This window comes from Drosophila ananassae, chromosome 3L, assembly GCF_017639315.1.
Source record: "Drosophila ananassae strain 14024-0371.13 chromosome 3L, ASM1763931v2, whole genome shotgun sequence".
In the NCBI taxonomy this organism is placed as follows: Eukaryota; Metazoa; Arthropoda; class Insecta; order Diptera; family Drosophilidae; genus Drosophila; species Drosophila ananassae.
The window spans coordinates 11,861,247-11,885,504 of NC_057929.1; the positions used below are offsets into that span (position 1 = coordinate 11,861,247).

At 49.2% G+C, this 24,258-nt stretch overlaps 1 protein-coding gene and 1 long non-coding RNA gene across 4 annotated transcripts in view; one reads left to right on the forward strand and one right to left on the reverse strand.

Annotated features, from left to right (window-relative positions):
* Window positions 1–24,258, forward strand: part of LOC6496153 — a 40,078-nt gene that overhangs the window by 8,775 nt on the left and 7,045 nt on the right. The window contains exons 2-12 of the mRNA XM_032451248.2: window positions 2,449–2,784; window positions 16,029–16,164; window positions 18,792–19,000; window positions 19,065–19,309; window positions 20,601–20,673; window positions 21,331–21,482; window positions 21,545–21,752; window positions 21,810–21,940; window positions 22,042–22,195; window positions 22,371–23,093; window positions 23,849–24,148. Coding sequence (XP_032307139.2) covers window positions 2,694–2,784; window positions 16,029–16,164; window positions 18,792–19,000; window positions 19,065–19,309; window positions 20,601–20,673; window positions 21,331–21,482; window positions 21,545–21,752; window positions 21,810–21,940; window positions 22,042–22,195; window positions 22,371–23,093; window positions 23,849–24,148 — 2,422 coding nt within the window. The 5' untranslated portion in view covers window positions 2,449–2,693. The remainder of the gene's footprint in view (window positions 1–2,448; window positions 2,785–16,028; window positions 16,165–18,791; window positions 19,001–19,064; window positions 19,310–20,600; window positions 20,674–21,330; window positions 21,483–21,544; window positions 21,753–21,809; window positions 21,941–22,041; window positions 22,196–22,370; window positions 23,094–23,848; window positions 24,149–24,258) is intronic.
* The window catches only part of LOC26513938, a 39,364-nt gene continuing 37,047 nt past the window's right edge, over window positions 21,942–24,258 (reverse strand). For 2 of the 3 annotated variants that reach the window (XR_001408734.3, XR_004309987.2), the window contains exon 4: window positions 24,023–24,157. This is a non-coding gene — a long non-coding RNA (uncharacterized LOC26513938). Of the gene's footprint in view, window positions 22,232–24,022; window positions 24,158–24,258 lie in introns of those variants that run through there. The other variant, XR_001408733.2, reaches the window with a different exon arrangement.

Sequence of the window (24,258 nt, forward strand, 5' to 3'; positions counted from 1 at the left end):
ATGCAAATTGGCTGGGAACTCCTCGCATTGTTCACTCCTTTATAGGGTGGTGAGGTGTCGGGAAGAAAGGAAAATAAAGAAGGTCTTCAGAAGTCTTCGAAGGAGAACATCAAATAGTGCCAGAATTTAAAGCAAAGTCGTATTTGCCCAAGACTTTAACTGGGAGATACAAGCGAGAAATTAATCTGATAATCTCTGGCACACTTAACACCTTTCCGCCTCTGATAAGTGGCCGTATCTTATCCCATTCCCCGCCTGGTGGCCATTCCTCGCACCTGCCCTCTACTTCTCGCCCGGCCACCACTCCTCGGGAGCTGCAGAATGCCCAAATTAAATAACCATGTGCTCCCCCCGTGAGTTATGGTTTGGGGTGGCCCGCCCCTGTTCGTTTGCGGAGAATAAGATTTCCCGGACAACAGGTTTCCATTATGGGCGTGTTTTTCTCCATTGTGCAGGGAGTCCTGCGACTCCTGCGAGTCCCGCTTTGCATAATACATAAATATTTTCTATTTGCCGCCATATTCCATTCACGGCTTACATGCCACAGGGTGAGAAAGGGAGCGGGATTATGATTCTATTTAGATATTGAAACTATTTAAGAGGCTTCTTAAAAATAATAGCATGGATGTCCAGGCTAAGGATCATTTTAGGTCTTAAATCTTCTAGTCCTTCAACATATTTTCTCTCTGTGTGGCTGCGTCTGGGAGCTCGACTCCTGGGACTCGAGTGGCAGCCATAGGCACAGCATAAATAAGCAGGTGGGCCAGGTGGCAGGTGGCAGGGTGGCTATATCCTGGCCCTGCCTGCCTGCCACTCGTCACTCACCCATTTCGCCATTTGCCATTCATGCGTCGTCCCGTTCTCAGACATCATTCATACAAATGTCTGAGCCTGCCACTCCTGCTCCTGCTCCTGGCCGCCATCCTCCATCCTCCCTGCGTTTTTATTATTTATGTTACCCATTCGACTCGTATCCTGCTTGTTGATTGCTTTACCTACACGTGTAGTTGCTCCAGAGCCTCTGCTCCTTCCTGTCCTTACTTACCAATTCCTGAGGCCTCCCTCGCCCTCGCCCGCCTGCCGAGTAGATTGGAGTTGGATTTTTTCCATTTCTGCCTCTTCTGCGGGGGCTGAGGCCCGGCCTTTGTTTAGCTGCCTCGTCGCGCTAATATTATGAATGGCAACTCATGCATTGTAGCCAGTTTGGCGAGGTCCTTGCTGCTGTTTCGGGAGCTCCCCTGCTGCTGCTGCTGCTGCTCTGCGGAGAGTTGTGGTCTTTCTCACCTCAGGACGAGGCAGTGGCGGAGACCACAAACTATACTACACTTTCTCTTAAAGCTGCTCCAGGCAGAGCCAGAATCCTAGTTCTATGCTCCTGTCTAGTCCCCCTGAGGACGCCCCTGTCCTGTTTTCCGCAAACCGTAAAAGTGTCAATGTAAGCATGTGCCTCGCTGCTTGTGTGGGTGTTTATATTAGATGAATCGTCGCAAGGCCCTTTGGCCAAACAAAATTCTGCTAAATTGCTTCGGGAAAGCGGAGAAAGGAGGCGAGTAAAGTAGGACATACAGGCCGCACACAAGCACACTTGGGAGAGGCCCGAAACGAGAGGGAAAGTGCCAGGATCTCGGGCGGGAGGCAGAGGACCAGGCCAGATACTTAAATCCCAGAATTAAGTTATACATCACCTGGCCGGAAAGCGAACTCCAAGCGGACCTGTGGCTGACGGACTGCGTACCATATTTCCGTTTCCTCCCCCAGGACAACTCCTTTGGCTGGCCTTCTGGCGGGTGCCGGGCCGTAAAAAATCGAGGTCACTTTGTTCTGGCATGTTGAGAGGTTGACAAAGAGGCACTTTCATATTCCGAGTCCTGACATTATTGTTAAATACTAAACTATTTATTCGCCCAGGCAGCCCTGTAATCTATCAGAGCCATGGCTCCCAGGATGCAGTGGGAGAACCTGCCTGGTTCCCCAGAAGAATATGGATGAGGAGGCCCTCGCATAATGCTCCAATTGGCATCCAAATTATAGCCATGGGACTGGTCGACTCCAGAAATGCAAATCAGCCAGCAGAGTTCAAGCATAACAACCGGACTCTTTCCGGCGATTTGCATTCACATTGAATCCCCATTTCTGGCCAAATTCCACTTTGTAATTAAGCGAGCTCCATCGAACACGCTCCAGTAGCAGCTGCAGTAGCAGTATGCAGATTCCTGCCCAGGGTTTCTCCCATCATCCAGCATGCCATCATCCGGAATGGGGAACAAGTCCACTACATGCCTTTCTTTGATTCCATTTGCAATTCAATATTTTGTTGCTCGTTTTATTTGGCTGCTGGTCCGAGCTGCTTTCCCTCCGAGTGATGCATAAATGAAAGCTAATTCGGCCCAATAACCACTCTCCCTGTTCCTGTCCCAGTCCTAATGCCTTCCGATCTTCCATTTGCAGTGGCGAGTGTCAGCGGCAGCCCCCGGAGGACGGCGGGAAAATCGAACTAGCGGCTAAGATGAGCATAGGAGTGCCAGCAGCTGCAGCAAAAAGCGCCGACAACTAGACCGACCGAACACGAGACCAGCTTAGCAGAAGGAGGAAACTCAAGCAACAATTACCGCGAAATCTGGGCCAAGAACCTCGAGGAGAACCGCAGTCAAATACTCCACGTCGACAGGATAGCCAGCGAGCTGGCCACCAAAATGGATACCTTCTCCGCCGGGGCATGCCTTCTGCTAGTCCTGCTGGCAGGGCCAGTCCTCGGCGAGCAGCACCCGGCCACCGCCGACGAAGGTGAGTCCTAGTCCGTAGGTTCTATACACATTCGGGGCATAGACGGGAAGTAGCACGGCATAAATAAATAAGGGAACCGTAAAAACAACAAACAGCGCGCAGCACAAACACTGGGAATTGCGTGAAAACCTCAATTGAAATATAAACATCGCGACCGCAGGAAGGCAGTTGAAAATGTTTGGAATTTAATGCAGGGTTGCCACAACAACAGCGTCAATAACAAAACACCGCCACACACACACAACAGAAACACGAGCAATTTAGCCATTAACACTTTCGGAGAGGGGGCAGATTGCAATTAAAGCTGGAAAAACTAGAGCCGAACTTGGTTTAGACAGGATTTTCCAGGCCTGGGCCTGGGCCGGGGCAACCATCAGGGAGCAGAACACGAACCGCGCTCCATAAAAAATTCAGCGTTTTTAAATGCCGCTTCCCCTCGGACCATAATGACATTTCACGGACATCCAAATGAAATTAGAGAACATGTCAATGAGTTTGTTTATACGGACGTTGTGGCGGGAGGGCCCAGAACCCGCTTCGCTTCAGTTTTCCCATTAGGGGGGCGGAGGCGTAGCCGACAGACCCAACATCTGGCGGCCTGAGCCGAGCAGGGGAGGGTTATTGCACGGGGAAATGGGAAACAGATTACATTCTTGACTTTCGGAGATTTCTGGGACTGTATTGGGCTTCGGAGGCAGGCCCTCCCAGCGGGAACTCGCTCTGTGACCAACACTTTTTCCCGGCAGAGTCAAGGACAAGGAAGGCGAAGGATAGCCCCTTAGTCATAGGTCCTCTGTTTGGGAAACTATTCCATAAACTTTATAATTACTTTCTAGTCTGTTCTGTTCCCCTGAAATTGTAACATTTGGGCCTGGCGGTTGAACTTCCTCACCCTCGTCACCCTCGAGAGACACCCTCCCGGTCCAGATCACCACGATTGTGTCATTGTCGTCACTGTCAGAGCCAAATGCGATTTAAACTCGATTATTCCCAATTATTTTGTTACATGCATTTCATTTCATTTCATTTTCATTTTCATTTTGATTTCAGTTCAGCTCAGCCCCTTCCCTGTCACCCCAGCAGTACACCCCAAATTATTTTTTGTACTTCAGTTTTTATTGGCTCGCTTGAGTGGATGTGCCCTCCTCCGACTCTAACTCCGACTCGCTGCATTTGTTTGATTGGAATTGATTTTGTCTCGCCTGCGGGGATTGCCGGAGCACCAGACTCCGGGTCCAAAAACAGACGACACTTGAGGCCGCGGCACTCTCCTCCCACTTGACTCGCCCCGACTCCTTCAATAAAGATTAAATTCATGCCGAACGGATGGCGGTGGTGGGAGAGTCCTGCTCTCTAAGTGCTTTCAGATGCTGCCTCGTTATGGCCCCTCGCCCGGGTACAGGCCCAGGCCAGTGACTTATTTATAACGCCATTCCGAGTGATTACCATCTTAATTGTAAGTGATGCACTTGTCCGCATACGGAGCTCCCACAGGGGGTCGCAACTATCCCACTATCCCACCATCCCACCATCCCTCTAGGCCCCTAACGAGGCCATGTCTAATCAAATATTCAACCTCTCGGCCGGCTAAACTGATCCCTGGCTGCGATAAGCAAATATCTGCCATTTCCAACAAATTACTTGTTAACAAGTGCATTTTAATGTTCAACTTTTTGGCCAAATTGCGGTTCTGGCCCGTTCTGTGCGGACTGGACGGAGTGGCCGCAACAGAAACTCGTGTGGCCATAAAAAGCCATGGTCTAAACAGAGGCCGGGCCCTGTCGGGGTGTGCGTGTGTGTGTTTTGGCCAATTGGAACAGAAAATTGTGAAATGGTCTTTGTGCCTTCCGACTGTCGGTCTCTGTGACTGTGGGCCTTTTTCAACGTAATTCGGACATGCAAGGGCCGAAGGGTCATAGGCGTCGCTCTAAGGGGACGCCCGCAGAGGTGATCACTTACAGACCCCTCCATGTGACCCGGAAAACATATGCAGGGCAACTATTTGAAACTCCATTCGAAAGAGGCTCTGAAAACCCAAGCAAAGGTCTAGGATTCTGATTTTTCCACTCAATCACATTCGGGTCGGACTGGAGCAGACCCAATTGAAGTGTTTCTGGTCTCTGGTCAAAGGGTGCTCAATCCAGTTCCAGCTCCACAGGCATTCCTTTCTCCTCCGCAGCTGGAAATTGATTTTCCACCTCCGGCTGCCATAAAATGAGAATCGGAGTGCCCATTCCCGATCTAATTAAACGCATTGGCTGGGATTTCTACTGGAGAGCTCGAAATAGCTGACACCAGGAGCTGGGGGAGCGCGAGTATCAATAAAAAAGGTCGCAATGTTTTGAATAATAATCCGGGGAAAACGTAAAAAACAAATCGGACTGAGGTCGCAGCTGCTCCGACGCCGAAATAATCCATTAATTCAATAAATGTGTAGCCCGATTCCTGGCTTTTTTCGCTTCTTGACGCCTGAAGCCGGCCGCGGCGTCCTCTTTGAAAGTCAAATATTTGTACAATAATTTGTGGAAAAAACGCCGGCTTGCCGCCTGGTCGAGCGGGTGGGAGCAGCATCTGGTGACGAAATCGAAACCCGAACCCTGATCCCGGGGCTAAACACTCTGGCAAATACCGTGGGCCGTAGGTCCTCTCGGCTTCTCTGCTGCTCATTTTAATCTTTGATTTTCGAGGCTATTGGGACGCCATCGCCCCCGCCAGGAGAAGAGGAAACTGCCAACAGGAGCTAAGCACACACAAACACCCACCGACATGGGAAAATATGGAAAATACTTGAAAAATTACTCACCCGCAGCGTATCTGCAGCATCCTCGCAGATACGGATGCCGATTCCCAATCGCAATCCGAGTCGATCCGGCACAGCCAGCAGCATGAATGAATGAAAATTTTTTGGAAAATCCCGGGGAAACATTCTGAACAAACATTCCTGCATATCCCTGCATGTGGTGGCCATCGGGCGGGCCAATGCAATGTCCGGCAGGGACGGGCTCGAAACTCAATGGGCTCAAAATATTAAAGCGCTCAGTTTTCATGTTTTCATGTTTGTGGAGCCCTCCTGCCCTCCGCTTTCTCGATTTCTCTGTGCCAGCTCCGATTGCCATTCAGGATCCGAGTCGGATTCCGCTTGAGATTGCTGTTTGTGCATTGGCGGCCAGGGCTGCCTGCTTTTTCGATTTGTAAATTGGCACTCAGTGAATCAATGGATACCGCTTCGTTTTCGCTTCGATTCTGGCCTCAACGGTCAGCGAGGGCGGGCTAAAGAGTTCTAACTAGTTGGTTATGGAGCTAAAATGGAAAATAGACATGACTTCTGTCTGGCTTCTGTCTTAGCTGTTTGTCGTTTAAGTATGGAATACAGAATCCTGTCTTTAGACTTCAACTAAACCTTCTTAGCCACCTCTCCTGGCCACATATGCTCCACATACAAATCAGTCAAAGTGTTTCTCGGCCTTCCATTGACTTTATTTTTCAACACTCTTGACTTTTCGGGTCTGGCCCGCTTTTATATTTTTCTGCCTGGCGAAAAATCTGCCTGGCACTCGGTTTATAACGTACTTGACCCGGCTGGAAGCAGGCAGCTGGCAGGCCCAGACCCAGGCCCAGGACCAGACCCACTCCCAGTCCCAGGACCCGTCTAAGGCGGCACAATAAACCGACAAAAGTGCAGTCTGGCTTCTATATTTGCGGCTTGTGCGACTGTCCTGCCTTTGAGCCTGTGGCCGTGACTGTGGCTTCGCCTCGAGGGTCCTGTTCGAGCGTGTGGCATGCCCCATTTGTGTCCTGATATACGGAATTATGCTGAAATCACGTTCCCACACAAACTCGCTCGCTGTGCGGAGAAAAAATAACATAGAGAACTAGAGCGGGTTAGGATAAGAGGTTTCCTTTCCCGCTGCATGTCGAGGAAAATCTCGGCGTGGAGAAAAGTGCTTCCTGCATAAGCGATTTTCCGGCTAGGGAGGGAGGGGAGGGGTTTTCTCTCCGTTCTTGTTATTGTTGTGCATTATTATGTTTGTGTCTTTCCTGATTCTTTTTTGGGAAATGCTTTCAACTATTTTTTATGGCTCAAGAGGACAGGGGGAGAATCGAGTCCCGTGTTTACTCGCCGGCCGGAAAATCGATGGTAATCCTCCCCGTGATCGATATGCTGGCTCATTGATGGAAGGCTAGCTGGCAGGGGTTCGGGTAACAATTAATTTCGGGACTACAAGTCATTCGAATCAATTTTTAATGTAATTACGGGGGTCTTCCGAGGACACTTGACTCGAGACTGCCCGGCAATCAAGGTTTATTATGGCTCGAGGGTCCAAATATAGGTGTCTTGGTTCTCAATAACACGATACTATTTCCATCTTATGGGGCTGTAGCGATTAGTCGATGGAAATCCAATAGTTTAAAGACCAGGCCCTCATAAAGTCTGGCCTGGAGGTTAACGATCACACCTGAATGGAGGAACTGGAGGAGTAACTGTCACCTCATCTCCATCACAATGACTAGAGTGACTGGGGCGAGTGGATTAGTGTCTGATTGAGACTGGAATGCCATCCGACGGATGGTGCCAATCAGTGGACACTTTTATTGCCTGATACATTTTCCAAGCTTCTTGGCAGAGGTGCACCGGAAGAACACTCCGCTTGAGACGTGGAGGGAAAGGCATGTCTTTCTGCTAGGATTTCTCGCAGTGCCCTGCTTGCCTTTGACAAATGGAGGGCGTGGAGAAATCAGGAGAGAAATCACCTCTCCGAGGGATGATGACATGGCAAGTGACATGGCCAAAATCAAATCATTGTCTCAGCGGCTCTGGAGGGCTCTGGGAAATCCTTCTGCAGTCGCTTTTCCCCAAATTAAGTCGAGAAAAATGAAGAGAAAGGATGCTGGGATGCCCAGATGCCGAAGAGTAATGGAGATTTATCAATCGCATTATCTAGCCATCAATCTTGTCAAAAACTGATAGATGCGCCATTATCTGACAAATTATCTGCGTCTGTCGAGTGTGTGCCGCTGATGAGTTTGAGATTTACAAATTAGAGGCACTCGGCCCATAAATATTCCCACTCGATTGATGGGTGGATTATCCCGAGAGGGAGTGATGAGGGTGGGAGTGCCCATCCCACTCCCCCTCCCCAGTGCAATAAATAAATATTCTTCTCAACAGAGAAATAAATGTAAAAAATAGACTAAAAGTCAGTTGGAGTCAGAAGACATGAATATTTACGAACTAAAATATTACTTTAAGTGGCTCTCATATAACTCAGTTGCCTTGGCTTCCCTAAGCCCTCTTATTTAAATAAAAAGCCAAGTTATGAGACGCCTTTTTAAGTGTTTTTAAGACTGAAGATCTATCCATGAATATTCGCAAATAATTTATAAATTAGTCGCCCTCCCACCACTCTCATCTCCGATTTGTTAATGAAGTTATCAGAGCTCCCCCGAACCATTTGCATATCTCGAGGAGCCCCTCTCCGTGTCTCTGTTTGTGTTTATGGGCCTTTATAATCTGCCTTTATAGTTTGTTTACCTAATTTTCTGTTCAGTTTTGACATTTTGCTCCAAATTAAAAAAGCACCAAGACGCGGGCCATATATTAGAGCCACTGACTGGAACTGCAGCCAAGAGGGGTGGCCGAGAGGCGCTGAAATATAAATATTCCCACTGCCCATTCCAGAACAAACGGTTCTGGTTCCCGCTGCACCAGCCCCGAAAAAGCCGAAACAAAGGCAGTTTCTGGCGGAAGTGGCTGCGACTAAAACAAAAATATATGCAGCAGAAACTAAAATAATAATCGCTGTTCCAGTTCCAGTCTATCTAGGGCGAGGTTGCCGCAAAAAGTTGAATTAGAATCTGCCGAAAATACTCACACGAGCTTAAAGTTTAAACTTTAATGCTTTAAGGCTTTGAGTCTAGGCTCTGAGCACTTTGGAGCTGTGATTAATTCCGGCCACAGGCACTTTTATTATTTCCTCGCCGCTGACAACTGTCTGGGAATTGGCGCGCTCCGTGCTCCGTGCTCCGCCCCGTTCATGGCTCCTAAGTGGCCGAAATGTTTTTGTGCCACGTTATTAATGATCAACAAATTCCCCTGGCATTTCGTTCTCAGAGGTTGACACGTGCGCGGGATGGGGGCCGGGTGCCGGGAGTGCCTCGGAAAACTCAAAACTCAAAACTGAAAACTGAAACCGAAAAGTTAAAATTGTCCCGCGATCCACCCCCGGATCTGCAGCACTCCGACTCGATTCCGTATCTGTATCTGTGGATGTCTCTTTGTTGTCGTGATCCAGTGCGTGGCATGCCACTCCGACTGCCACGGCGATAGAGAATGAAATGAAACGATTTTGAGTAATTTATTTCATAGTCGCGCTGAAGTATTTATTATTTTGAAAAGCGCCGAACAATGCCATGATTAATTTCGCTGCATGTGGAGCAAGTGGCCGACCGCACCGCCTCTCCCCTTGGCTGGCACTTTTTCGGGGCTCCCCTAATCCCTCGGATTCCTTGCGGCATCGAAAGTATTCTTTTTTCTGGCTTTTCTGCCGCTGATTGCCGCACATATCTGGGCTGCCCTGTTTTTGTTTAGGGGCCTCCTCGGCCCGGCTGCGTGTTATTTATTCGATTTGATTTCGTTCCCTCAACTGCCTGCCCCGACCGCTCCTCCCCAGCAAACATATTGCAAAAGAAAGTTGCTCTGCCTTCTGCTCCAAGGTACACTCGTGTCCAGAATACTAGTGGTTCTTTGTTTGAGACTCATTTGAGACTATAGATCGGAGGCAATATCTGAAAGATACAGATCAGTAATATTAGACTATGATAGATCCAAGCACCCTTTTCCTAATCAAAATAACATTATAGATCATGGGGTTCTACTTGTAGATACATACATATATATCTTTTCTCTAAAAGTATTCAAAACCGAGTATTCTATAATCCAAGCAAATACCACTGAATATCAAGAGAACATAACTAATACAAGTAGATACCATAAGGTTCTACCAGAAGAGTACTATTTGGTTCCATTTCTAAACAGCTTTGCTCTAAAAGTGGCGGGGATTCTACTACTCAAGCAATTATTGCTAATAATGAGTACTACTAGATACTAGATACTACTACTAGATGCTACTACTAGGTACTGTGAGATACATCTAGAAAAGTGCAGTACTTTGAGCTACTTACTGTAGATACAGCTTTGCTCTGCAAGAAACGGGTATTGTACAATTCAAGTAACTATGATTAAAAGTCATCATGCTACTCCTACTAGATACCATGACTAGTCTTGTATACTAGGACTAGGTACTACTAGGAGAGCACTAAGAAGTCATACTTCCAGAAACAGATAAACTCTTGCCCCAAAAGTACCACCACTCTATGCCCTATTGGCTCAACCGCAGCTGTTTCTCGCTCCACTCCACTCCACTCCACTCCACTCCACTCCGCTTTCCTCGGCTTACTGCCCCTTGGGCTATAATTCAGAATCAATCGTTATGCTTTTGGCAGCTTGCAAATTTTTCTTTATTATATCATATTAATTTTATGAGTCTTGTTTTTCGCAACCGCCCTTGGAGCGGCGTGGGGCGGCCCCCGACCCACTCGCTATCGTTTTCTCGTTGGTTTATTGCATTTAAAAGATATTTTTCATATCAATGAAGCTTCCAGGGGGAGGGACAGGGCCCAGGGCCCTCCCACTCCCACTCCCACACACACCCTGGCAAGGACGAGCGTAAAAAACGAGAGGAAAACAAAGGAAAGCAAGAAAGTTTGCTAAATTTCCCAAAGTCATGCAAACATTTTTTACATATATCGATTTTTGGGATTCGGCTTAGAGGCCTCTACTTTCGGAGGACTGGGGGCTGCTCTTGTTATGACAGGCTCAAATTGGGTGCTATCAAAATTATATATTATTTTGCATAATATCTTCTTCTCCGGCTCGACGAGCTAGTAGGACTAGGATAGGTAATGCGATGCGGCCTGGGTTTCATGTCCCACAACGATTAGGTTCTCCCTGCCAAGCCGATCCATCCAGTCCTCCCTCTTCTACTCCTCTACGCCCCTGTTTATTTTCCTTCCAGAGTGGGTGCACTCCGACTTTAAAGAAACTTTCGCATGAGCCGAAACGACGTCTCATTTGTTTGGGGAGCAGCACTTAAGCACTCTGATTGTCAGAGCTTTGTCAAAGGTGAAGGAGCAGGTGTTTTGGGGCGAACTTTTCAGTTATTCATCCTAATGCAGTCTGAGAGCTTGCTCCTCCTCCTTCTGCCGGGAAAGGAGTAAGTGCCGAGCACTCGCTGCTAGAATCACCAGAATAATAATTCCATTTCCAACTCCACTTCTCCACTTCTACAAAAGGAAATTTCCGACTCGGAAAGGGGGCTGGGAGGCCAGAGGCTAGGAGGCTACGAAAACAGGCATTCCTCGAGGTGTCGAACCATTTATGACCCTCCATAAACACGTGTAAATCCCGTTCATTATGGAAAAGTCACGATTTCCCGAGTCAATATCGTAAATAGAGACAACTCCGTTTCGGAGTTTGGAGTTCGGAGGGAACTCTAACCCCATGTGGCATTCCCCGGCGGGTCGGGTCGGCGGGGCACTGGAATCGTAAAATTCAATTGAAGCTCCCACATAATCTGTATCCGCGGCACTATCTGTCTATCTGTCTATCCGCCCGACCAGGCACCCGTATCTCGCGAGCCACACTCGATTACCCGCCCGGCGATCTAATCGCCGTGAGTGATGGTCTACGGCTACGGGTCTCTCTGTCCTGTCCCTATCGCTGCATGTCCGCTGGAGACTGCTATCTATCGCCTTGCGTGTTCTGTTTGCATTTCACAAATGTCAACAAAGGCAAATGCACTTTGAGGTTCTATTAGCGGACAGGTGGGGGTTGATGGACAGCCCAGTCGCAGTCCCCGTCCCCGTCCCAATCCCAGCCCCAGCCCCGAGAAGGCGATAAGTGCAACCACCTCTTCGGGGACACTACTCGAAAAATATTTATTGCCTCCAATCCATCACTTAATTACTCCTTCCTTTCAGGCCAAGTGTTTCTCTCAGTGCAGGCTCAGAGGTGGGTGGTTGGATTTCCGCTCCATTCCCAGTAATCCATCATAAAATTAGTCTGACGGCCGCGAAGGCATTGGGCTTGAGATTCAGTCCGGGCCAGTCGAGCGTTCAGCGACGAAAAGTAACAAACATATCAGCGGTAGGCGGTGGGGTTGAATAAATATTAATTCGGAGCATTACCTGCAGGGCTGGGCACTGGCCAGGCTGGGTGATGTGGGTCAGACACGCTATTTAAGGAAATTCCTGGAAAGACCAACGCCAGAGCACTATGAGCGGAGGAGTGAAGACTTTTGAAGGAATTCGTTGGGGCATGCTGTTCTAAACAGCCTCACTAGCTGCTGAGACCTTGACCCTCGAACTCTCCTAAAAGCACTTGCCCGAAAAGTCAATTTCGATCAGGAGGGAAGCCCCCCAGAGAGGCGACTGCTCCCTGCATAACAATAATTGGCCAGGCCCGAACCCAAAAGTCAATCTAATGAAAATCGAATAAAATAACTCAGAGCTTATCGGGTTGTCGGTCGGGAGGACTGGCGGTTATCGAGTATTTTCCATATTTTACAACTTCCGAGGAGCAGAAATAACAAAAGAAGTTTATTAGAGGGGTTCGCAGAAGAGGAGGCCTGGGCGCCAGGGTTCTGGCTAATTTCGGACCTAATTTAGGTGAGTCTTGGCCACTCGACCACTTTGGGCGACCAAAGGCAATCGGCAATCGTATTATTGGCATTATGGCCCAAGCCCCAGCCCCAGCCCCCGGCCGTTTCAACTTCCGCCTACGACTTTTTGATGGAGGCGCCTCCAGCTCTTCGGCTGCAGGAAATATTAAAGCCCGAATCGGCGACAACGACCAAACTGTTGACTTGTTGTCCGGGAGGTCATAAATGGACAGCAGCTCGCCAATTGTCATTGGTCACGTGCGGGGAGGCGGTTGGGAGCCCACTTTGTTGCCTCTCTTATTTGAAAATATAGAAATAAGGGGCCAGATCCGAGGCAGCAGGGGAATGAAAATCAAAGAAACATTTTACGACAATCGCTGTTGATGTTGCTGGAGTGGCGTGCATGTTGCTGATGTTGATGTCGATGTTGCTGTTGATGTCGATGGCGATGGCGTCGTTCAGAGTCATTGGCAATTTGTCGTCAGCAAAGGCAATTGTTTGTCGAATCGCCGTTCAGGTGGGAAGTGATTGGGGAATGGGCCTTCTGGAGGGGATTCCAATTTTGGATTTTTCTCCGCCGGCAGAACTCTACTCCCTCCGCCAGCCCTTCTCTCCCTCTGGGAAATGTAAGGAAAAAGCATTATAAACATTTCTAATTTGATTTATTTCCTGCTGTACTGCTGTATGGTTTCTTCTATTTGTTATTCTTCTCGTCGAGCTGCCACTGCCACTGCCCTTTGTTGTTCAATTGTTGGCGCCAAGAAAGCAGAAAAGCTCCATCGATCTCACACTGGGCTCTCCAAAGGGCTTTCTTTCTTTCATTCCGTTCCATTCCATCCAGCAAAGAGGCCCTGCGGCGCTGGGCAGTACAAATGATCTGAATAATTACCTCATCGACCGGGGCCGGGGATCACTTGAGGCGATTGTCAAAATATTTTCACAGTTGCAGGCCAAACAAACAAATAAATAAATAAGCTGGCCGGGATCGGGATGCATGACTGATGGACTGGATAATTGCCGGGCGGGCACTTGGCCGGCCGGACTTTTGTTTGTTTTCCGAGAGTTGTTCTAAATGAGCTTAGCGACGGGGGCTGCCCCGGGGGATGCCTTTCGACGGGGAGGCGAACGAGAATAAATGCATTTCCTCAAATGGAAATTCAATGCTTCCATTAGAGCCATTTCGCACCAGAGGCCAGGGGCTGTTTTTTCGCTGTTTATTATAAAATGTGCATTAAATAAATTTTCATTCGGAGCTCCATTCATCGCAGAGCTCTTTTCGCTGAAAAATGGGAAAAAGAGTCTAAAATAAGCCCGTTCAATCCCCACTCGACTATAAATTGTGTTCCTGGAGAGCCTGAACTGTGAACTGATATAAAATATGGGAAAGGGGTTTGAATATTTTATTGCCGCGTTCCGAGAACTCCGAAACACGCCAGGAACATAACAAACATTGAATATGACACATAATTCCATATTCCCCGAACTTGAAAGAGTGGCTGGGCCCCCCGGGCCTCGTCCGGGATTAGTTCTTCGCTGTAACGATCTCCATCACGGCCGGAATGTACAAGTTCGTTTCGAGGCGGAACAACTTGGCCGTATCGTGTTGACGCCCACTTAAAGTGGCACAATTATGGGGCGACAACAGCGCCGAGTCGAGACGAGCAACATCTTGCCGCTCCGATCTCCGATCCGCTTAATTATAGCTACGCGATGCGGGAAATTTGTAGCACGCACCATTAGCCGCCAAATGTCCGACACCCTGCCGCAGATCCGACAGAATTTGTCAAAATAAAAGCAATATAAATAGAGGCTACACTGAAAGCCACTTCTGTCCTCTGGGCGATCAGTCCATCACTCCAGATCGTGTGACAATAAATCTCCTCTGTGCCTCATCTGTGGCAGCTTCCGGCAGGGGGATTGCAAAAGTCCAAAGCCCATTTGAATGTTGCACGAACTGCAATTAGCCATCGCACTCATTGCGCTCGTCGCCCAATCGCTTTGATCTGCTGACCCAGAAACGAATTCCATTTCTCGCTTCCATAACAAATTGCATTTGGCCTCAATGAATTATATCATTCATCCGATTACCAATTGCTCTACCAATTTTATTTTATTTCTGTGGCGCCTCTCCCCACTCCCACTCCCACTCGCACTGCCATGCCACTCCACTTGGCCCCTAATTTATTAGATGTGTTTATGCATATCGGACTGGGAGAGGATTCCGATTGCCCAATGGCAAATGTTGCTTATGGCTCGGAAATCCGGAAGCGCCACAATCGAACTCTGGCGCGAAGAGAGTGGAGTGATGGGCAATGATTTTTCGGAACTATTTCGATTGGGAAACTCTGGCCTGGCTGGCCCTCCACCCCCAAGAGCTAATGAGGAAGACTTGTTGCCTATCTTGTTTAATTAGTTTTGGTTTTCCATTCTAGAACAACATACATTCCACTTAGAACTCTTATTTGAGAGGTTGGGAGAGCCTCCTTCTTGCGCCATGTGCCTCTCGCCTGGAACTCCCCCGCAATCATTATAAAATGCCCATTAATCGGGCAATAAGAACACATTATAATAATTGAATTCCAGTCGGAGTAAACAGGAAGTGGCATCGTTGCTCTGGCAACGGGGGGGCACACACGCAGCTAATCTAGATAAATATTGATTAATATTTGGAAAGCCATTCAACGTTCATTGGTTACCCATTTCAGGGCCTCCACCTCCGCTCAGTTCTGGGGAGCTTCGGAAGGGCGTGTCGTACGTGTCTAAATGCGATGGCTTTTTATTTCTGTTGGAGTTTATGGTGGTGTTGCAATCCAAAATATGGAAAATATAATTCGTGTAATTACAATGCCTTTTCATGAAACCAAAAAAAGGCAAAGCTGCCCGCGGGGGTCTAGTATCTATAGACACCACCCTATAAAGGGGGCATCTGCATTAGTAGATAGTTTTCAAATCAAAAGAGAGACATTTAGAGTCTGGGCTGAGGTCTCAGAGACTCTCCTTCTACAGAGAAGCCCAGTACTCATCGCCAAAAAGGTCGACGACTAATTGAAGCCCATGTCACCTTCCTCACAGCACGACTCCCGGCCCCCCTGGGCTGGGGCACGCACCAGAGCTGTTGTTGCTGAACTCAACCACACCAAGCTGAATCGAAAACGCGGCTGAGGAGGCGCCACTCGCTGCGCCGATGACGGCTCCATATCGGAATCCGCACAATAGCGGCCGCTCTTCGCTCTCCGGGCACTTGGAACCCTTTCAGCGAGCGGGCTTTATCTTCAAAGGGAAATCAAGCTGTCAGTCAATTTATAGTTATAGCCGGCGCACAAAGGCCGATGGGCAGATGGGCGATAGGGCCAGGTCAGAGTTCACGTATTTCAATTAGGCCCGGAGGCCACAAAGCCCGAATTCAATAGCCCCAAATGCCGAAATGCCAGCCGCAGCTAGTCGTAGTCTAAGCAAGAAATGTGTATCATCATAATAGAAAGCACTTACTAATCCAAATGTTTATTGTTTATTGTCTTGTTCCAGGACCCCTTTCGGAGGTGCTCACCGCGGTGGGCTCGGAGGTGGCCCTGCCCTGCGATCTGCTGCCCGGCACCATGATCGAGGACAAGGTCTCCATAGTCATCTGGTATCGTCAGGGCAACACCAAGCCCATTTACACGTAAGTACAGCTGCTGAAAGAACTTGCCTTGAAGGCTTCTTGGACGGGGCCACCTTTCCTTAGGGGCTTAGCCTGTTCCCTGTGCGTCTTGAGTCTGCCTCCCGAGATCGCTTCAACGCCCGCAAGAACGCCCGCCAAAGTGTCGCATAAATGAGTTTCACTTAATAATTCCCGCTTTTCGCTTTTCACCCACCGTTAACGTTAACCCCCCTCATGGGCTAATACTTTTTGGCATTAGCCAGAGACCCTAAATGAATTTGATTTCGATTCCGCTGGGAATGGCAGCCAATTATGAGGAAGCTCCCAGTGTTGGGGAGCCAGTGGGCGGGGCACACACGCATGCTGGCGCCCGAAAGTAGGCGCAGGCTCATTATAAATTCTATTAACGTGAGGCATTTATGTTGAATTTGACGATATAAACATTACTTACACAGAAGAACCTACGTGCCTAGGCCTGGGGTGGGGTGGGGTGGGGCTGGGGTCTGGGGTCTGCCTCCTGTCGCCACTTATTTTTCACAATTTCACAAAAATTCTTCTGGCAGGCCTGATACCTGAACAATTTTTAACGAGCTCATCAGGACAAAGCAGGAGGAGGCCCGGCCAGGAAGTGTCGCAAGCGATGGCATCCACAGCATACGTACATGTATAATGTATACTTATGCCGAATATAGAGACTGAATGATTGGCAGTAGCAGTTCGGCTCAAAGGTCCCTCTCAAAGGCAACTCTCTCCCTCCTTCCTTACTTGCCATTTTTCCCGGAAAAGTCGGGCGGAAAGCTGGAGAACCTGCCAGGCGAAGTCGAGTGGAGTCTCGAGTTGAAATCGAATTCCATTTTCCCGAATTCCCGATAATGTCAAATAGAAGTGCCGGAGAAGGTGCTGCTCCCTGCACCTCTGTGGTCTGCCGCCTGTACAGTCTGGCCTCGATTGCATTTACCGCTTTCTGGTCGAGTGGCTGGGAGTGCTTTTTATGGCCACATAGACTTGAGGTCTATGCAGATGTCTCTGGGCCGGCCCCGCCCGCATCGCTTGATTGTTTTCCATCAATTTTAATTTCCTTCTCCCGCACTGCACTGGCCGCCTCTCGGCGTGCTGGAAGCTCCGATGTGGCCAAAAGCTGGCAAAGGTCGAGAGATTAATTGCCTGGGAAATTTGTTTTCCAATTCCGATGGATAACCCGTGGAGATAACCTTTTATCCCCAGCTGCTTAGCGAGCTTAGCAGTCAATCGCTTCCAACATAATTTAATTATGTTTAAAATCCATTAACAAATATCCCATCCATCTTGCGCCACTTACTCCTGTTCCGGCGGGCCTGGCTTTCTAGTTTTCGAGTGCGTATTCCAAATTTGTGGGTCTTGGAGCCCTAGCCCCAGCCCTAGCCCTAGTCCGGGTGATAAATCATTCAGAAGAATGAGAACGAGTGCCATGATCTATTTAGAATGTGGGATAATCCAGCGCCAGGGCGATGATTGTTCTTCAGAGAAATATGGCTGTTTGGACTGGAGATCTGAAGGAGGCATTTTATACTCCTTCCTGAGAACATTACGCCTTGTGCTAATTTTAGTTTTGAAATTTAAGATCTGAGTGCCGAAATAGCAGGAGCATAAAACGCTTCCATGTGCTTTTTATCGCCGAAATGGCTGGGGGCTCTTAAAGCCAAAGCTACTTAAAAATGCCACAGCACTGGGCCACAAAAAATGTCTTTAATTCCTTCGGAAAACAGGAAAATGCAATAATAAATGGGAATCCGCTTAAGCCGCAAGGAAACACAACAGCGCTAAATAGATCAATTAATTAATTGAAGTGAACTATAAAGGGGCAGGAAGTGGAAGTGGAAGTGGAAGGGACCTCCACGGCATTAACATAAACAGCAGGCATTTGTTCTGGTTTTTGCAGCCAGACCAGAGGCAGAAAAAAGGTCGATCAAAAAAAGAACACGATGGAAAATCAAATTAAAATACGCAAAGCGACTGAAACCAATTTGAGGACGGCCATTTAAAAATCCTAAAAAACGCGGGCATAAAAAGCGAGAGCGAATGGAAATCAAGAGTTCTGTAAATGCATTTCACGATAAGCCCGGAGGCTCTGTTGACATTTAATGCGGCACTTTGTCAAAATGCATCGCACAAATCCATAAAACAAAAGCGTTTGGCAATAACAATAAAACTCGGGCGGGCACTGCACTCCCCCTGGAGTGGCGGCACTATTTCTATATCCGAGCTCCGCTCCGAGTGCCTGGAAATAGCTTGACCGACCCACAGACCCGGGGGAAAGCTAATTAAGTATTCCGATTTTAGCTGATTCCCTGGATCTGGCACACATTCCACTTGCCGCCGATGTTGTCTCAATTGTTTGGACAATAAAATCAATGAACCGGGCCAGCAACGGGCGGCGCGTAATTGAAGGTGTGCGGCTATTGGGGAACGTGTCAAAGTGTCTGCCTTTTGTGGCATTTTATGTTCCATTAGCGGACGGCAGGGACAGAGGTTAAAAGGTTGTACTTGGGGTGGTGGGGCAACCTTTGACGCCCTTTTCCAGGTTCATGTTTGCCCTCCTCCGTCCCAATATCATGTTTAGGGCTGGCCTATTCCCTCCACAAATTGCTATATTCCCCGATTCCTTTCAGCTTCGACGCCCGCGGCCGCCCTCTGCACAAGGCCATCCCCTGGGCCGACGAGAGCGTCTTCAACAAGAAGGCCCACTTCCACTACGACACCAACCCACCTGCCCTGCGGATCAAGAACATCCAGACCTCGGACGCCGGCCTCTACAAGTGCCGGGTGGACTTCCAGAGCTCCCCCACGCGGAACTGGCGCATCAACGTCACTGTCCTGGGTAGGTCACTCCATCTATTAACTGTCAGAGCATTTTGATAACCTCCCTCTGGTTCCTTCTCCAGTTCCCCCCACCCAGCTCACCATTCTGGACAACCATGGCGCTGAGATCCGCGACCAAACGGCTGGACCCTACTTGGAGGGCGACAGCATCGACCTCACCTGCCTGTCGAGCGGAGGAGTGCCTCCGCCGCGGGTCTCCTGGTGGCGGGAGCACGCCCTGATCGACGACTCCTTCCAGGTGCTCCCCGACGGCTCGGTGCGCAATGTCCTGCGCCTGAAGAGCATCCAGCGCAAGGACCTGCTAACGGTAAGTCGGAGACTCTCCCCCCACTAGGTATAGGCCTTATTTATGACTCGAGTAGCACCTCCCTGGATGCCCTGCTAGCCATTTATTTTTGACCACAAAGGCGGCTGCTTAATGGCAGCGCCCTGTGTGGCAGGCCGTTCCAGTACAATGGCTAATAGAAATCAAATGCAAGCGACTGCATTGGGAATTGTTCCTGGGTGGCTATGTTCCCCAGAGAATCCCCACAGAATCTCACATAATAGAACCCCTATCTCCCCGGGGAAGAGCCTCCTCCACGCTGCTCTCTTGCTTAGGGTTCTAAGCCGATTTTTTTATCCAGTAATGAACATTATTGTTACGCCGCTAATCCCGCCATTCAGATCTGACGGCTTCCGCTCCGAGGCCCTCGCCACTGTCCCCCTGAGGCCACCGGCCAGGCCTTCTGTGTTGGCCCCGAGTCTTGTGGCTGGCCGCCGAATGAATGGCCTGAGTGGAGTCGTTTCAACGGTGTTCATGTTATTCCAGAAGCTATTAGCTCAGCCCGAGATTAAAGCAAGCACAATGTTGCCAGTGATTTCTGGAGCCTAATCTCTGAAGCGATGAGACACTTGTCCCACTCCACAGCCATTGAAAATCACTTGTTGGACCTGCAACACCCCACTTTAAGGCTTGAATTTAAAAGTTTCTTGAACCCTCCAGCGGCACAATGAACACGTCTCAGTTTCAAGGCAACCCCAAGGCATCTTCCAATAACGCCAGATATTGTTGTGCAATCGAATAGAAATTTATGACCCAATTCTCCAATAGAGGCGAACCCAAAAGTTATGCAAATATTTTTATTGCCAGACGGACGGTCTGGCGGAGGAGTATCGGGTTACCCACGAGAAAGTGGATATCTCACAAAATATTATTATTGTAGTGCGGCAGCTGGAAACCCTTTGAACTCCAGAGGTGAAATAATTGTGGGCTGTCGTGCTTTAAAATGGCTGAACATTTTATTATTTCATGTGTTATCCCTTTCCGAATCGTCCTGAAATGGTTGTCGAACAAGGACATAGCCGAGGACCACAGCCATGGCCCATGTGGCTGGCACTCCCACACTTTTTCGCAATAGAAGCAATTAAAATTAAATATTGATGATTTATCATCGTGCCTGGCTCCTCGCTCCTGGCTCCAGGCCCCTGCCAGTGCTCCCCCAGTCCTTATTGGACATTGTTGATGTTATTATTATTATTAGTTAAGGGGCAATTATCGTAATGGGCATAAATCATCGAATTTCATGAATATTTCCCTTCGCTCGCTCGTATTTCAGATGTACACCTGCCAGGCGACCAACGGCCACGTGGTTCCGGCGCTGACCAAGAAGGTTATCCTCGACATGAATCGTAAGTAACTGCCCGAAAGGAGGACGACATCCTTTTCGCTTAGCATAATGCAAAAATATTGTAGTTTCCTGTAGTTACATTTCGTAGGGCCATCCGAAAGTGTTCAAGGACTGGGTTCGGACGGCCAATGGACAGCACAGGGACAGGCAGAGGGTTATTGTTTTTGTTTAGTTCGTGGGCGTGACATTTTCATGGAAATTAATGTAATTAAAGTTTTGTCATTCCACCGCAAGGACACACGACCACTCGCATATTCATCCACATCCATGCATTTATGGTTATGCGGGTCGGGTTGGACGGGGTGGCTCAGTTCCTGGCTAATCGCATTGCTGGTCCCTCGGGTGGAGGCGGCTGGGAGTGTGGTGTGGTGGGCCAGTGATGGGCATAATAAAATGTGACATAAATAATGAACATTTCCATAAAGGTTGGTTATAGATGTGCAGGAAATTAAGCGGCATCCTTGCCGGGCGGAATTCGCGCGGCGTCCTTGTTGGGCAATAAAGGAGTATCATAATGTTAATCAGATGCCGCGATAGGGCGTAATGGGTGCAGTTGAATGGAGCGGATCTAGAGATACGGATATGGATGGATGTAGTGTCCATTAAATATTCAAATAAGAGTTTACACAAGAGCTGAACATCGAATGGTCTTCCGCAGTTCCTCCGCTTAGCCTGCTGCTCCAAGGGCTGAACCACGCCGTAGTGGCTGGCACCAGGACTCACGTTACCTGCACGGCGATTGGCGCCCGGCCGCCTCCCGAAATCATCTGGTCCAAGGCAGGGCAGATCCTCAGAGGCGCCACCACATCTGTAAGTTACGAAAGCATTCTCCAAGGCATAGATATCTAGAGTTTCCCTGAAAATTTCCTCAGACCTCCGTGGATGGCAACACGACCATGTCCGAGCTAATGCTGATTCCCGTGCCGGAGGACAACGAGCGGCAGGTGGTGTGCTCCATATCCCTGAACTCGGGGATCACCTCCCAGCAGCTGCAGGAAGGCCACACCACGGTGATGACCACTTTGGGAAACGGAAACACGGGACTCTACCTCAAGGACTCCAGAGTGCTAAACGTGACTCGTAAGTTGGATAAAAGCTGTTTTTTATGGGATAATGGAGGGACGAATCCCATTCCAGATGCACCCATTGTCAACCTGAACCTGGGCGCTCCCCTGGATCCTAACAACCTCCTGAAGGGCTCCGACGTCTACTTGGAGTGCGACGTGAAGGCCAACCCTGCCATAACCCGGGTGGAGTGGTACCACAGTGTGAGTTTCTCCAATTTATTAATCCAATTGAGTTCTTAATACGAAAATCAATAATCAATTACTATCTAACCAATGTGTGCTTGACTTTGTTTGCTCCGCAGGACAAGCAACTGCATTCCTCGCGCGGCATCATCATCTCGAACCAGACCCTCGTCCTGCAGGGCATCTCCAAGTCCTCGCACGGCCAGTACTTCTGCAGGGCCAGCAACCTGCAGGGCAGCGTCTCCAGCAACGAGGTCTACTTGGACGTGAAGTGTAAGTGCCCACTAACCTTTCCCCTTTGACCCTACACTGGAAAAAAAAAAGAAAATTATTAATTAAAAGATATAAAATTAGAACTTCTGAGATTAGTACTTGTTTACTATTGTTATTAGGACCTAATAGGGTGTAGTTTTAGTAACTTATACTATTTTCTCTCTCTGTGCTCTAGACCCACCCGTTTGCAAGGCAGACTCCACGATTATACGTGCCGCACTCAAACAGACCATCAACATCACCTGCGAGGTGGACGCGAACCCACTCGATAATCTAAATTACAAGTGGCACTTCAACAACTCCCTGGAGAGCCTCACCGAGCTGCCGCACTCGCCTGGCATCGGCTCCGCCTCCCTGGTCGCGGACCTGGGCGGATATTATCTGCGCCAGAAGCGGAAGCACGCGCACGCCGGATTGCAGCCGAGACTCCTGCACGGCCGCCACGGACGCATGGCGGCCGTGAGGTTCGAGGACGAGGACGAGTACGAGGAGTTCGAGGAGGAGTACGGCGAGGAGCCGCCCGCCCACCATCCCCACGCCCAGATGGTCTACTCCAACATGGTGCACAAGAATCACGTGGAGCCCAACAAGCAGCAGCAGCGGAAGCCCCAGCAACAGCAGATGCAGTCCGGCGGACAGGGCGGCGGGGAGGCCCATCACTCGCCCTCCGGCGGCGGAGGGCTTCAGCTGTCGGAGCGCAAGAGGCTGGCGGCCCTGCACAAGCAGCAGCACCATCGCCAGGCCATAGCCACGCCCCCCACAACCACGTCCGCCCCCCCGCTGAACAACGTCTACAGCTACCACGTGGAGAGCTACGAGAGCTTCGGCGCCATTTCCTGCGTGGCCAGCAGTCCGATGGGCCACAGCCAGCCCTGCTGGTACCACATCCAGCCGGCAGGTGAGTTTACTGGGGCGTGTCCAGCGAGAGATAAAAATGTTGGCCAGGGAAGGATTCAGGGAATCAGAAACTAAAATACCCTTCTGGGAAGAGAAAGTAGCGAAGAGAATAGGGCGCAGGTTGGATAGAGTTTCAAAAACTCAATATTTATTTAAAAGCTGGCAAAAGAACATGTTTTTCGGGAATATCAACACTTTAATCAGAGGGATTAAGTAATTTCGAGTCCAGCGGCAAAGCCCATGGCCAGTTGTTAAGCCCGCCGGGGTGAAAAGTGTAAAATTTAATTCATTTCCCAGCAAGGACAACAACACTCATGTTTATTCGATTCCGGCTGCCGCTGGCCATAGCTGGTCAGTAGATAATTGTGGCATGCAACACGCAGTGGCGGGTGAATCTCTGCTCGTTATTTACATTTGGCCAAGCTCGGTGCGAAGCTGCCCCGGCATGCGGTAGTTTAACGCATGTCAGGGGCGTTTCACGGGAGGGTGGCCCAAAGACAACAGCATCCAGGGGCTGTCCGTCCGGGTGTCCCTGACGGCAATAAAAGCCATGTTTACCAACGCCATCTGCGTGTTTGCTCTTCTGATGTGGCAGCCACTGTTGCAGCAATCTGTGGGCCGGCCGATAATCTGATAATCAAATGCAATAAATTCCCAGGCTACATCATTTATTTATTTACACATGAGACCACCACCCCTTAGGCCACCCCTTAGAGGTCCTTACTAATATCGAAAATGTATCCTTTCCTCCTCCAGATCTTCCCGAACCGGTGAAAAACTGCACGGCCTTCAATGCCACGGCCAACTCCCTGCAGATCCAGTGCATCCCGGGCTACGATGGCGGCATTCCCCAGCACTTTCACGCCCAAATCTACGACGAGCTCAACCGCCAGATCCTGTACAACGCCTCCTACAAGTACCCCGAGTTTACGGTGAAGCGCCTGCCCAGCGACTCCGTCTTTGTCATCCGGGTAACGGCGGTGAACGCCCAGGGACCCAGCAAGGTGGCCTACAGGTTAAGAGGACGCACGCTCTCAGCTCCTCTTCTGCGAACAGGTGAGTGTCCTGCGGAAGATATGATACGGTTGTAGATTAAAATATTATAATTATTTGTATTTATATTATTTTATTATTTAATTCAATTACTAATTCTAACACTTCAACCT